The sequence below is a fragment of the Photinus pyralis genome, unplaced genomic scaffold (genome assembly GCF_008802855.1).
Source record: "Photinus pyralis isolate 1611_PpyrPB1 unplaced genomic scaffold, Ppyr1.3 Ppyr1.4_LG1, whole genome shotgun sequence".
Classification (NCBI taxonomy): domain Eukaryota; kingdom Metazoa; phylum Arthropoda; class Insecta; order Coleoptera; family Lampyridae; genus Photinus; species Photinus pyralis.
The window spans coordinates 25,116,820-25,131,659 of record NW_022170249.1 but is presented as its reverse complement, the minus strand read 5'-3'; the positions used below and the strand labels follow the sequence as shown (position 1 = coordinate 25,131,659).

Below are 14,840 nucleotides of genomic sequence, written 5' to 3'. Positions count from 1 at the left end.
TCTTTAAATGTTTTTAATAAGCTTTAAGGCACTTTAGAGCTTTATAAGCCATTGTTCTAGGATCTTGGAGAGCGGTTAGGTTTTCAACGCGCTTCAAGGGCCTTTAAACCTTTGTAGCAGTAGCTACGCAAAGAAGTGTACATTTTTTTGTAACGTGACATATGTAGGCTGATTTTTAGTAAGTTTGAGTATTTCTTCTTTTAACGTAAAACTTTGGTTCTGTAAGTACAACTCTGTCTGGGAACGGGGAAAGAACAGTTCCACTGTAGAGGCACACTGCGTGAAAAATAAGCTGATCAAAGGCAACCCTCTGTTTCTTACACTTCGGCTCGTGTGGCGCAGTTCAGTTAAAACTGCTAAGGGTTCCAGGTTCGAATCCGGGTTCGGGCATGGATATTTGTAAATGTATAGTGGGATGGGTTGGTAGAGTAGCCTTGAAATAGATCATCCAAACTTAATTCTTAGTTTTTAAAAGAAAATTAAAAAGAATTACATGATACGGCCAACATTTAACAATTTTTGTTTCTTCCCGTTGCACCCTGTACACTGGCAACTAGTACTAATAGCCACAGCCTACCGGTATCGGTCGGTAATTTGGTATCCACAATTCATCAATCAACCCTAACCTTCAAAAATACAATTGTCATCCAAAATAACTTTATTATCATTATTATTAACACATAATTAACTTACCTTATCATTTGCCTCGCCCAAGCGGAAACCACTTATCTGCTAATCAAATAAAAGCTCTAACCACATGATTTTTTTAATAATAAGTGAAAATGTACATCAATTTTTTTGTGTCCACTATAAAGAGCGTTAAATTAATGAAATTACAGTGCAATGTGAGAAATTACACGAAGACTCTCTTAGGGGATAGTATCACACCTTTAACAGAAAATACTCTTCTGGGGCGAATGCTGGTTTACTTAAACAATGCGAATGATAAGAGGTCGTCACAGTTGGATGGTTCCAGTACTGTCGATAGCTTGATACATGGAAAAACCAGCAACTTGCACAACCTTAACGTTGACCAAATCGCAAACCTATTTTACACAGCCAGTGTCAGTGTATTAAGTCAAAATAAGCAACATTTACGGAAGGTATTAGATAAGTTAGATGTTGAATGTTGTCTGCGTTTAACCAACATGGAACCTAACAATATTCTAAAGTTGCTTAGTGCTTTTATGCATGTCGTGCCTAATCGTATCACAGAGTACAAATTTTATAATTATGCAACAGACGATATTGATCGCTGTCTTGAAGTTTGTTCCAAGCAGGAAATTATAAAGTTTATATTTTATATCGGTTTACAAAAAAAGATGAAAAAAGCACAAGTTATACTACGAAAGTGCCTTCGAACAGTCAATCAACAATATTTAGAGCGCTTAACTGTGGAAGATTTATGTATCATTTGTAATTCTACGTATCGAACAAACACAAAATTTACTAATGCGAATTTATTAGAAAAAGTGAAACAAACACTCAACGAGAACCTATCGCTGTTGAAAGATCCTGCACTTTTAATTACGCTAATTAAGACAATCAAGCACAATAACTACCAGGATGAGGATTTACTAACAACAATCTCTTGCACCATCTTTTTTAACAAAACTCTTCAGTATTACACCTTTACAGCCATTTGTCATTTACTATCATTGTATTCAGAGTATTTATACTACGATGAAGAATTATTTAATTTATTTATACCGCATTGTATTCAACTACTACAAGGTGCAATCATCAGATCTCATACGGCGCATTTAACCGAACACATGCGTACCAAAGACGTCAAAATCTTTTTATCCTCAATAAGCAGACTGAATTGCGTAGTGGACTCTGAGGCCTTGGAGAAGGCAGTTACGGCTAATCTTCAGCAACGAATCACGTTGGACAAAATTGAGCTTGATCAGTTTATTGAAATTCTTCTCTGTATGTGGATGTTAAAATGTCGCCCCTATGATTTATTAACTTCTGTTTTAACGTCACAGAATATTGCGATCGTCTACCGTAAGTGCTTCCCCTTTGCAATTTGACTTATTCAGTGTTACTTGCAGAAAAACACCCGAGAGCTGTGCAACACCTCAATTTACTTATATCCTCAATACAAACTGAAGACCCCGATCTTTTCTCACGTCTTCACTTACAGAGCATCCCCTCCGACTTTGTTAACTATGAACTGCAAATGAAAAGCCGACCCTTATTGCAAAAGATCTACGACGCCCTTAAATCTAGTACCAGTGTCGATCGAGTAGAATTAGCTGCCCAGGTGCCACACTTGAATATCGTAGGACTAACGGTTTTCAAAAACGATCAAAAGGCTGTGAATATTGAATTATTAGACGGGTATTGCTGTGTCAAAAATCAAGACTGTCATCCGAATGGATATATGCAACTAAAATTACGTATTCTCGAAGAAGATACGGTAGCTGTTATAACTGTAAGTTGTTAGTCCAACATACGGCGCTTAATTAATTTTATGTGTAGGTTACCGAAAAGGACATAGGCCACATGGATACATTTGAATTATGTGAATTTTTGTCAGATGAAATTGATCTTATGGCTTAAATGTATAGGGGAGCAAGACTGGAATGTTTCTGTATTAAATATTTATTCTGTATTTTTATTAAAATAAATTATGTATACAATGAATCACCATCGTATTTAAATTGAGGGAATCATTTTAATTTATTTATTTATTATTTTATTTTTGCCTTTGTTTTTAAGTGGGCGGGGTTTAGGTCAAGACTACTCTACCAACCTAACCACTATACATTTTAGAAATATTTAAAGTAAACATAGGAAAAACAATACATATAAATCCCTATGTCTACTTCTTACTAAATATCACTATATACCTGATCTATTTAAGGCGTACATATTTTTTGTTCAGTAGAAACAAATTCCTGTATTTAAAAAAGCTCTCCGCACTCATGCGAGAAGGGTTCGCTAGTACCCTGGGAAGCGCAAGTCCACAATTGTGGCACCTAACAAGTGAGTTCTTCGCAGCTGTGTAAAATAAATATCTACTCCGTATTATTATTATTATTATTAAAACAAAGTTATATGTACAAAGAGCCATCTGCAGGACCTAAATAATGTAACGATATAAGTATAACATCAACAATCGTCCAAACACCTAATCCGCCGAAACTAAACAATTTTCCTATGCCTTCCTGCCAATGACCCAAATAAAAGCGGTCTGCACCAAATCCTCCCAAAACTACGCTTAGAATTAGCGCAGAGGACCATCGACGTCCGCCCGTCCAATTGCAGCGAATATTTTTAAAGAATGTGCGATGCCCTACAAAAAACATTCATTTTACGTTAAGATACTCTTGATTATTACGAAGGTGGAGAAGGCCACACATACATATTTTGCCATATACATTTTTAAATCTATACAAGGTGTCTCACAAAGAATACTGGCGCTATACCTCGCAATATTTTAAAAACTTCCTCCTGGAAAAGAAATTATAAAAAATTGTTTTCATTTTTAAACATTTCAATTTGGTGGCAATGTGGTTACCTATACCAAAAGTTGATGTCAACTGCTTAGTTTAAATGGAACACCCTATATATCAGCATATCCGATCCCGCAGCTTTTTACATAGTTTCATTTTTAAATCAAAAATTACGTTTGCAATTTAAAAAACATTAAAAAACTTAAAACCAATTTTTTAAATGAAAACCCCCTATTTTTATGACGACCGTGTCTGATTACGTGCAAAACATAAGGGTGATTTTGTATGGTGAAATCAAAAAAATTTCATTTTTTGAAATTTTTGGGTATTTTATAGTTGAACTTGAAAATATTTTACATCAATTCCTCTTATTGACATTACCTTAATATACTTGCTCTTTTCTCAGAAGTCTTTAAAAAATAGCATGTCGTGGGACACCCTGTAATGTTAATGGTAACATCAAAACCGGCCGATAGTGTTAATTAATGCCTTAATTTGGAGTTTAAACATTTTTACAGACCATTGTAGCACATTTTTAGAAACTTTCAGGAACATATTAGATCTCTTCTATTTAAGAGAAACTTTTCTAGCTGTCTAGGACCTTTTATACCAGGGTTTCTGGTTCTTACCACAGCATTCTATGCTCTTGGAAAGCATCTAAAAAAACTGTGGAAAATGCTTTTTTAGGGCCTTCTATATGAAGACACTATGTCTTTGGGTTTCCAAAAAACTTGAAAAGGTCCCAAATTTCGTGAAAGGAAAGACATGCACAAACCTCACAATTATATCAGATTTGAAAAAAAGTACTTTATGGAAAGAGGAATTCGAAGTTTAATCTCCAAGCCCAGTACATATATATGGCTCTTCTACGCTTTCGTAGATTATTACCCAAACAAAGAACATCATCATTGACAGTGCAGTTGCTACGGTAATATGCAGGAGGTGTCGCTGCCGAATTGCAGTTAGCCTTCAATTCGCAAGCATGCTCCCAAAGTTCCGTCTGGTAACAGTATCGGCATTGGAACGAACGCTGAAAGTTGTGTTCACCCTAGATAAAACACATTTTTTTAGTCATACTTGCGAATGGCGAGCACTTACTTTGCATTGAACTAATTGATTTACATTACAACTAACATTGACCTCCTCTCCGTATATACAATTAGGATTTAAATTACAGTAGATACATGGTGGATTTAGACTGTGACATTCTCTATCGGATTCGCAGTGTAAAGTGTCCGGCTACAATTGCGAGCATTAAATTTGTTCAGTTTCAAGTTTGGGATATACAAAATAGTGTTTTGGTGCGTACGATACTTCCGAGTTGGATAGATTTTTGACGGCAGGCTGCTTGGATTCTTTTTCCATGTTGTTGTCTGCTGCTGCAATCGGAGTAATCAGAGACGGATTACCACTTCGATACTCACCCATGAGTGTTATGTTAATGTTGTTTAAAAATACAGAAATTATAAGAAACAAAGCCTTAGGAATGTTTATTCGACAATATTTCATTATTATACAATTACAATTTATTTAACCTCATTCTATTCTTATTTTTGTTTATATAATTGGTGTATAAAATAAAGTATAGATGGCGCATCTCCCATTTCTCATAAAGTTGCTATACAGGGCCTTCATTTAAAACGAACCAGTGATTACAATTTTGATAAGGATGAAACGTTCATATAGCTAGGGGAAAGGTTTTAACATTTATCCCTGCACCCCATTTTCCCCTACTTTTAAATTATGATATGCACTCCCATTGAGTGACAAGGCCATAAGATTCTTTTTACAAAAGTACTCGTAAAACAAAATTTGGATGTTCTCGTTATGAATTAATTTAAAAAACAACCCATACAAATAAAAATTAAACAAATTTTTGGCACATTTTACGATTATATGAAATTTAATTTATTAAATGCTGAGGTCGTATACCCACTTATTGAATGTTTACGCTTTCCACTCTTCTGGAAATGGACGTTCCTTTTGGAAAAAAAAGAAATGATTAGAAGTCTTTTGAAAAAGTTGTTATAACATTTTACGTATATCAGTTGAAAATCTCTTACTTTTCATATTTTTGAAAAATTCCATAGGAAATCGCTTTCCCGGTATGCGGTATCTTCAAGAATCTCTTGAGGAACCCTTTGTCCAAGAATCTCTCGACTTTAAGAATGTTGATAAATCTCACTTACAGAACTTGTTAATAATCTCTTGAGCTACTTTCTTGAGGCTTTCGCAAGAAATTTCTAGAGAAACCTCACTTAACGAGTAGCGAATCTCGTTTCTATACCTTACTTGTTTTAGAATATAATTGTCGTTTAAAATCAATTACATTTAAGCTATAAAGGCAAAAGGCATAAATAACCAAGATGTTCATTCTCAGTTGATGTAAGTTGTTTTTATACGCTGAATTAAACGAACACGCTGTAGATCGTCTTCTTACAGCCGGTTAAGAGATGTCACAACATTGCAATTAGTCTTAAATTTTCCCAAAATAAAGCCATAACCTCAAAACAAGGCTAAGGACAGAAATGGAAACGCGGGAAATATTATCTCTACAATTCGGTCACTACTCAAATTTCATCGGAACACATTCCTGGAACATTCAAGAGACTGGCTTCGCATACAACAGCAAAACACCTTCTGAAATTAATCACGATGTTCTCTTCCGAGAAGGCGTAACTCTCAAAGTAAGTTTGCACACTTTATTCACGCATGTTAAAGTTTGATCATTAAAGGGGGAAGTTACTTATACACCTCGCCTGTTGCTGGTCGACTTGAAAGGTAGCTTAGGTACGCTTCCGGAAAATGGCACTCTGTATGACCCGCCAACGCATTCCTCCACCGTCGAGACTTGGAAGCAAGGTGTTGAGGTTAAAAAAGCTGACAAACTACCAAAAAATCAATTTCAAGAAGAGTTAGATACGCATAATTGCTTAAAAAAGAACGTACGTTTGGACAGCGAGGTGCACGTTTGGTCGGATTTTTTGTATTCGCGATTTCATCCCAGAACCGTAAATATCATTAAGCAGTACGCGCACGGTGGGGAAAGCGAATTTGACGTATTTCCCTTAGGCGCAATGCTTTGGAAGACCGATCAGTTTGAGGAAGAGTTTGCCGATAAGATACGTAATTATGTGGAGGAGTGCGACAGTTTTCAGGTGCGTATTCCTACAGAAATATGCTATAATTGACAATATTTTAGGGGTTTCATGTTACTTTAGATGCGACGAATGGTTTTTCCGGTTTGACATCGTCATGTTTGGAATATATCAATGACGAGTATGAGAGGAAGTCGGTTTTGGCTTTTCCTGTGATTCCATCTCGTTATGTTGATGATGAGGAAGAGCGGCGTCCGTTAAAAGATTCCATTTGTGTCATGAATCTCGCTCTTGCCTTCGAAATGTTACGCGAACGTACTTCATTATTTGTGCCTTTATGTACTGGTGCTACAGGGTGGAGGAAACCGGGCGAGCCGCGTAAATTTCATCATGTCTCTTATAATGTAATCGCTTCGCTGTTGCCGCCTTTATCTAACGAAGTTGATTTTTAGCATAACTTGAATTATCACAGTAGCGCCATTTTGGCATCGGCTTTAGATACAATTACATTGAAGCATCGTTTAAAATCATCGCATTACAGTCTAGGCGATTTTTGTGCATATTTCAACACTCACGGACGTGCAGCAGCCGCGGCTAGTGTCTGCTTACCATTTTCTTTAAGCAAAAATGGGGATTTTATTGATTGTTTGGATAATTGGGAAGGACCTCTTACACAAAGCATTACGCCCAACTGCACGATAGGTACAGTCTTTTGTAAAAATGAATGACCTGTGGATAGCAAAACTGTAGTGTAGGCAACCAACATTCTTATGGACATGTGAGAACAGTATATTTTAGTTCCTGGACATGGACACCAGGTGGCCATAACCATTAACTCGTATATCCCATTCAGTGAGTACAGAAATCTACTCCCTAGATGAAATAAGGTACCACATTGTGGTTTGGCTACTCACGTATTGGCCAATACCTGATATAAATTTTTGTATGGGTGGTTTGTCTCTCTGTATGATTAGAAGCATTTACTTTTGATCTTTAAACATCGATCTACATAATGGTGGAATTCATTTTCTTTTCCTATTGACTATTGTTATAGAGGCTCCCATTTTTAAAAATGCTGTGTGGTAAGAATGATGAGAAGCATGAATTTAACATTATCCTTTAAGGGGATTTTCCGTTTGTCTGTCTGAAAATTAAACTGTTCCCGCTATACAGGCTGATTCAAATTCAAGGGCCACCATTGGGATCTCGGAAATTGTAAGAGATAGGTAGGTGGTTTAAATATGCAAAGTTGCGTATTTTTATGCTTAACAAAGTGCAGTTTTCAAACTGAAAAAATTTCGACTACTTTCGGAGTATCCGGAAAAAAACGAAATTTTGCAAAATGGTTTTTATTTTTAGAAAATGCAAAATTGATGATGGTTAACCGGAGACGAAACGTCGGATTTAAAATTTAAAACTAGCATCTTGTAGAGGGATAAAAGTGACCATAATAATGTGTTATTTATTTTGAAATTTTTTTTTAAATAACCAGTAAAAAATTAAAATGATTTTGCAAAATTTCGTTTTTTCCCGGATATCTCCGAAAGTAGTCGGAATTTTTTGAGTTCCAAAACTGCATTTTGTTAAGCATCAAAATACGCAGCTTTGCCAAATTTAAACTACCTACCTATCTCTTACAGTTCCCAAATAAAAATGTGTATGTAGGCAACACACTATACACTTCAATCGTGATGAACGGTACTTCTTCTGTAGTCTATATTCAAAGCAATATAATAATAATAATAAATCGTCTTTATTGAATATACTATACTATACTATAGCAACTACTGTACTTTACAGGTACAGATAAACTTGTGCAAATGTTCACTTTACGCGGTATTTGGGAGGATCGCTTAAAGCGTCCACTTTCACAAGCCAACAAGCAGATACTGATGCCGGCATACAACTGTAATACAGTGAACGAAATGCTGAGCTTCTATTTGTCCTGTAATTACTACTTCTGTCTGAATAACGTGACAACAGTTGCCCAAGGTATCTCCGTTAAAACTCCATTTCCCGATATATTCGATGAGTTTGTGGGAGTAGATGGAAATATATGTGCAGATTCGCGCAGAAGAGATGCAGGTAAAAAATGATTAAAGTGAAGTGTAGCAAATAGTTAACATGAATGTACAGAGGGGTTAATGTAGCCACAAAATCCATACTGAAAGGCTAGAGAAAGTTCATTTTCCATTACACTTAATTGTATAATTAATAGTATACGCTAAATTTTTTTTTTTGCAAATTTTTTTTTTTTTTTTAACAATTTTATTTGTAATATTTTAATGTTGTCACCTTTTCTTAAATACATAATATTGTCTGTCATTAAAAAAAAATTTTCTTATTTATTTATTTATTTAAATTGTCTTGTACATTTGATTAATGTTCTGTTCAGTTATAGAATCCGTACCTATACTGGCGGGTTTGCATTCTGGTGTCGAAATTGGAAGCATGTTGGATAGCCTTCACCAAGAAGCAAAGAAGCTTAGGTCTCCACACAAACAGCAGTTTATAACCGCCGGGCTTGAGGAAATGGAGTTATCTGAAAGTCTCGATAAACTTCTTGAACTTAAGGAATGTTACGAAGATAATATAAACTAATTTTTTATATAAAATAAAATGTTTAACTTATACATCTTTGTTTAATTGATTCAACCTCCAAATGATTAGTTATATTTATATAGTTTTTATTTTCTGTTGTAGGTAAGGGGAAGTGCGGAAGAGGGATTAAATGACCAGTCTACTGAGTTACAGATTGTAACACCAAATATTATAGTGCACAAAGATTTTCTGTGTGGCAGCTTTTTCTTGAACTTATAGATGGAGTAAGTATACTACAAAAGGAACATAATTATTATTTTGATTATGTGTGGTAATAATGGGTGATAGGGTCCCCTGATATTTTTAATTTAGTTATAACTGTTATAATCCGGCGTAGGGATGTGACGACCCCACCGCCCACTACCGTTTGGTGATGCAACCAGTCACATACTGAGCTGCCCATTAACTTACCTGCTTTATATTATGTTTCTGGATCACTCAGCATTCAACAAAACAAAACTACTAGGTACCAAAAAAGCAGACCCCAAATGTTTATTTGGAATTTTGCTGTTTACGAATTCTGCCAAGGAAGCCACTCACTTTCTGCCCCAATTAACAAGCTTAATAGTATCAAACATAGAGACAATAAAAAAAGACCTAAACTTTTTTGAGTTTTTATAAAAATTAATTATTTTTGATAAGAAATCCTTGGTAATCAATTAGTTAGCACATTCGATTGTTTAAATAAAATAAAAAAATATAGATATTATTTTATGTGTGAAAAATTATCTTTACGTATAACATTCTTCTGTACATGTGTTGTGACTGCACTCCTAAACGGATAGACATTTTTGTATGTGCCTCTGTGTGTCTCCGGATGGTTTAGATTCACAATTGAGCCCGATTTGATTGTAGGATTGTTTTTAACTTTTTTGGTTTATGTCACACTCTGCTATTTCGCGTACCGCGATAGATAATGCGGCGTACCGTGTCAATGTGTTTACATTCTGTACGATGGGTTTCCATATCCGTCAATACGAAGTCGCTGGGGAAAATTTATTAGCAACATAAATTAATAAATAAGAAAAAGTATTTTCCCGAGGAATTTTGGTGTAGTCTTGGTAAAAAAGGAAGGTATTACAGTGCCTTTTTTTGAGGCCCGCAAAAAAAATTGTCTCAGATCGACCGGGAAAAAACATTTTCTTATAGAATGTGGCCTGTAGAATCCATAATTTCAAACAGTTCCAAGATTGGGCTGCTAGATCAAAAGTTACAGCCCTTTGAATTTTCTTTCGAAATTGGTTTCTAGTCTATAACTTTTGATTGAGAAGTCTGATCGAAAAAGTACGAACTGTTTTGGATTCTACGCACCAAAATTAATAAGAAAAAGTGTTTTCCCGAGAAATTTTGGTGTAGTCGATTTTTGGTGCCTTTTTTTGAGGCCCGCAAAAAAAATTGTGTCGGATCGACCCGGAAAAAAAAATTTCTTATAGAATGTGGCCTGTAGAATACATAATTTCAAACAGTTCCATATATTTTCAATACAATAAATTTTGTCGCTATGGTAACCTTTTGCTATCTATTCGTTTAAATTTCTGTATGTGTGTCTAACCATATTGAGAAACGGATTTGTTTATGACATCTCTCAGTAAACTTCCCTTATCACTTTCGGTTTAACAGGAACTGGAGAGCAACTTTTGTTTTCCAAAGGCATTGCCTATGTTTTCTTAAGATATTTGAAAATTGCAATCAATTTGCTGCAGGACAGTGTAAGATATGCTACTTTAGCCCCACGTTGGGCGCCAAAATTTAATGCTGTGTGTAACGGTATGCGGTCAAAATACCACCCAACAGACCTACCACCAATAGGTCGGAAATACCATTCGGGTAAAAAGAAAAGAAATAATAAACATTTTAAGACTAATAAACTCTTTTTATTAACAGAACGCCCCGTTTCCAAAACGGACAAATAAAAACACAATTTTAATAATAATAATAATACTTTATTGCTCAAACAGAAAACATATTCCAATAATACACTGTTTACAAGAGTGAAATTAAAATTATTTAACTAAAATCGTATACTTAAGTAGAATAATATTATAAACATAGGTACAGTATTTGTAAAAATGCATTGAAAGATAATTAAATTGAATTAAATTGCGCAACGTAAACCAAATTATATAAAACGTACAAATGAACAACACAGAGATATAAGTAATAGGAGTAATGAAAGAAAAATAAAAATAATAATTATTGTTATCTTTGAGAATTATTGAACTTGGTAATTAGTTGTCGAAGTATTTCAGGTAGAGATCTCAAGAAAAAAAAGTATTCAGTTAAATATGCCCCTAATAATTTAACGCAACAATGGCATACGCTTTTCCAATCGACCTGAAAACAGCATCGTTTATTTCTTTTTTCATACTTAAAAGGTGAAACCACCTCCATTCATATGCTCCACATCATTCTTTCGCTATTTCCACCGCCATCTTCCGAACTCCAAACACCTGCATTCATTATTTTCCACGTGGCGTTGTTAGTAAACAATGCCAATTAATTTGTCCGATGACGCCTTTTTACAAAACATCTGACCAACTTTGAAAACTTGTTTTTTTGGTTGAAAAATTGACACTTTCACTCACGAATCGAAAAGTATTGACTTTATAAAAGAAAAGTGGCGTAGATGAGTTAATCCTTTAATTCTAGGACTGTCATCAATTAAACATTATTAACCGCCGAAAAGAGTGGCATTCACCCACTCGCTTAAAGCAACCCATAGCACAGGGTTAACTTAAATGCTAATGCTTGTATTACACTATGATCTTTGCTAGTAAACTAAGTTACTTTTAGAAAAGATCTTTTAAAGATACTTTCGAGATGTTTGCTTCGAATTTCAACAAATAAGAAAAATATAAACAACTGAATAACCAAATAATCCACAATTCTCTTAAATTAACGAAGTCATGTCCCAACAGGGAGGAAATATTTTATTAATAAACAGCCGTGGACAAGAAATAATACACAAAAGAAGAAAAACAAGTATAAATTGTGTAAAACTCCTGTGCAGATAAAGCGCATTTTTTTAACCGAAATAGCTTTTGTTTTGACAACACCAATGAATATATTTCTTGCAGACGTCTCAATCGCTCTTTGTGAGTACCCTCTTCCGACAATCCGTTCTTGAGGTATAAGGGAATCACGAACTTATAAATTAAGATGGACTGCTGATCAAACAGTTGCATAGAGGTAGAAATCGCCCTAGCATGGGCGCCGCCATGATGTCCACATTTATTTATTTTCTAGGGGAATTTTCCTAGTGCTCAAGTTTTGAGACTATTGCAGCCTTGGAAAATGACTGTGTCACAGTAATTTATTTAGAAAACGTGAGGTTAATGTTGGCTTAGTGCTTGTTCATTTGAATTTCGCGCCAAGTGAGTGCACATCATGGCGGCCCCCATGTAGGTGTCATTTGTTAATTCAGCATTAGCAGTCCATCTTAAAAAGTTCGTGAAGGGAATATACCCGATCACGATAATAAGTCAAGGAGGAGGGCTATGGTTGGTAGAAATTGATTCCTTTCTTTGAGACCTTTAATTAGAGTACCATGAACCATTTTTTTTTTCATTTATTTTTTTATTCTTTTTCTATTTTATTGTTTTCTTTTGTTCTGTTTCTATCTTATAATCTTTATTTTATTTGATATATTATTTGTTTATCTTTATAATTTATAAAAAAATATGATTGTTGCAATTAGTACCACTGGAAACTTGTGTTGTGATAAAAATGGTTCAAAAAATTTATAAAATGCTAATCTATCTTAAATATGCACAAAAATGCAAAATATGCACTATTTTCTTTGCGCCAATGTGAATCATTTTTGTTAGTTCGTGTAAATTATTGCTTTATCTTGAGCTGCATATATTATTTACGTAATGCATAAAAGCATGAAGTTCGGTCTCTACTAATAATGAGTGATAGGTTCAACCAATCAACTAATCCAATCTGTGAACTTTTTATAGTTGGACAATGCACAACCCCTAGCTAGGAAAATAAAATTACAAAATTATTCTCATTTTTTATTAAAATAAAATACAGCTATTTACTTTCTCCATCAAATACCACTCCCACATCAGCTCGCATTTTATCCATTAGTTGGGCAAGTTCTATGGTCTCTGCATGTGTCATTTTCGGACTTTCCAATAAACCTACATCAAGGCATATTGCATTTTAATTTCAACACACCGTATATAATACATACCCATCTCAATGCATCTTCCTACCTCGAGCGCTTCATATGACAATCCTATTGTGTACTCATTTCTAAACTTGATTGCTGGAACTTTTGGTAGCGCATAGTGGAATGTTTCTGTTTCCGTTATAATTGTATCGGGTGCCCAAAACCTTGGAACCTAAAATTTTTTAATAATAATGGGACGAGCACACCCGACAGACCTTAATCATTCCCTTGGTACCCGCAATACAAGCTTCATTCATCAGCCCGACTCGAGAGTGGGTGGAGACAATTGCAATCTTACCATCCTTGTACGTTATCATGGCAGATGTCGATTCATCGACCCCATTTCCATTTAATGTTCCTTTCGTTGTAATACTTAGGGGTGCTAGTCCTTTATAAACAAATTGAGCAAACTGTAACGTATAAATTCCTAAATCCAGAATCGTTCCCCCACCTAATTCTTTAGAACTGTTTTAACTAGAGAGTGTGCAAATGGGTTTGGGGAAACATACGTTATTCTCTCCACATCTTTAAAGGCACGACCGAATTGTGCCGTTACGTACATCACTTCTCCGATTGCACCCTCATCGATTAAGCTTCTCAACTTCGCATACACCGGGAAACACCGTGACCATACAGCTTCCATTAGAAACAGTTTCTTTTGTGCGGCCAGAGCGATTAGCTCGCGGCTATCGGCTTCGTTCAGTGTCAAAGGCTTCTCGCATAAAACGTGTTTACCGCTCGCTAACATTAACTTTGAAACTTCGAAATGTTGCGTATTTACGTTTCCGATGTAGGCGATATCTGTGCAAAGCGGGTTTAAGTGCGAGCAACGTACCTAGTGCAATTACAAACCGATTTGTTTATCATTTGCTAATTCGGCATATGTCCCATAGGCGGTCCCTATCTGAAGATCATCGGCAAATTGTTGTGCCCTTTCCAAATTTTGGGCAGCCACTGCGAGTACTTGATGCTGGTCATTGGGAAGTGTTGAGATCGCCTTCGCGAATTCTGCACTGATTTTACCTGCACCTATTATTCCCCAGGTTAATGGCATATTAAATAATTAGCAGCGAGAACTGAACATAAGGTGTCTGATAACAGTGATAACTGTTAACTAGTGGGTTTTTGAGAAAAATGGAATTTGGGTTAATATATACAGGGTGTATTTACAATATTCTCCAAATCATATACCGTGTGGTAGTGATTGGTAGGTCAGTTGTGCCGGAGAGAAATTTAAGGCACGTTTTCCTGATTACTTAGCTGTATGCTGTGTTGCCTGTAGGTAGAAAGTTATTATTCATACCAAATACAGCTTAATACAATATTGGACCTATCAGGGGGACAAAGTTATCTTGGGGTCTGAATTTTGGCTGTCTCCGGACCACGAAAATGAGATTTTTAAAAAATAACTATGTATGTGTTACGTTTCCTTGTCACCCCTATACACGTCACAATTTTAATGCTATCAAGTTGAAATTTTGTGGGTAGTTAGTTCTG

At 35.3% G+C, this 14,840-nt stretch overlaps 4 protein-coding genes across 7 annotated transcripts; 2 read left to right on the top strand and 2 right to left on the bottom strand.

Annotated features, from left to right (window-relative positions):
• The first annotated feature begins 595 nt into the window (after nt 1-595).
• LOC116167662 lies at nt 596-2,653 on the top strand. 2 transcript variants are annotated; one of them, XM_031483110.1, is made up of 4 exons: nt 596-784; nt 840-2,010; nt 2,058-2,440; nt 2,488-2,653. In XM_031483110.1, the coding sequence occupies exons 1-4, from the start codon at nt 758-760 to the stop codon at nt 2,566-2,568; spliced, it is 1,662 nt and encodes a 553-aa protein (XP_031338970.1). In that variant the 5' UTR covers nt 596-757; the 3' UTR covers nt 2,569-2,653. The 2 variants fall into 2 exon arrangements, with proteins under 2 accessions (XP_031338970.1, XP_031338963.1); XM_031483103.1 differs by having other exon boundaries at nt 608-2,010.
• Nucleotides 2,654-2,922: 269 nt separating this feature from the next.
• Nucleotides 2,923-5,025, bottom strand: LOC116167678 (TM2 domain-containing protein almondex). Of its 2 annotated transcripts, none has more exons than XM_031483145.1 (5): nt 4,889-5,025; nt 4,752-4,840; nt 4,563-4,703; nt 4,353-4,512; nt 2,923-3,304 (listed from the first exon to the last, which is right to left on the bottom strand). In XM_031483145.1, exons 1-5 carry the CDS (start codon nt 4,971-4,973, stop codon nt 3,063-3,065), a joined length of 717 nt encoding a protein of 238 aa, XP_031339005.1. In that variant the 5' UTR covers nt 4,974-5,025; the 3' UTR covers nt 2,923-3,062. The 2 variants fall into 2 exon arrangements, with proteins under 2 accessions (XP_031339005.1, XP_031338995.1); XM_031483135.1 differs by having other exon boundaries at nt 2,983-3,304; nt 4,752-4,843.
• A 921-nt stretch (nt 5,026-5,946) lies between these two features.
• Nucleotides 5,947-9,388, top strand: LOC116159934 (protein misato). 2 transcript variants are annotated; one of them, XM_031473034.1, is made up of 7 exons: nt 5,947-6,151; nt 6,200-6,622; nt 6,667-6,966; nt 7,015-7,264; nt 8,363-8,647; nt 8,958-9,136; nt 9,266-9,388. In XM_031473034.1, the coding sequence occupies exons 1-7, from the start codon at nt 5,993-5,995 to the stop codon at nt 9,380-9,382; spliced, it is 1,713 nt and encodes a 570-aa protein (XP_031328894.1). In that variant the 5' UTR covers nt 5,947-5,992; the 3' UTR covers nt 9,383-9,388. The 2 variants fall into 2 exon arrangements, with proteins under 2 accessions (XP_031328894.1, XP_031328895.1); XM_031473035.1 differs by lacking the exon at nt 9,266-9,388 and having other exon boundaries at nt 8,958-9,195.
• A 3,781-nt stretch (nt 9,389-13,169) lies between these two features.
• LOC116160058 (trans-1,2-dihydrobenzene-1,2-diol dehydrogenase-like) lies at nt 13,170-14,561 on the bottom strand. The gene is made up of 5 exons (XM_031473187.1): nt 14,196-14,561; nt 13,853-14,144; nt 13,559-13,808; nt 13,365-13,515; nt 13,170-13,311 (listed from the first exon to the last, which is right to left on the bottom strand). The coding sequence occupies exons 1-5, from the start codon at nt 14,395-14,397 to the stop codon at nt 13,202-13,204; spliced, it is 1,005 nt and encodes a 334-aa protein (XP_031329047.1). The 5' UTR covers nt 14,398-14,561; the 3' UTR covers nt 13,170-13,201.
• Nucleotides 14,562-14,840: the final 279 nt, after the last annotated feature.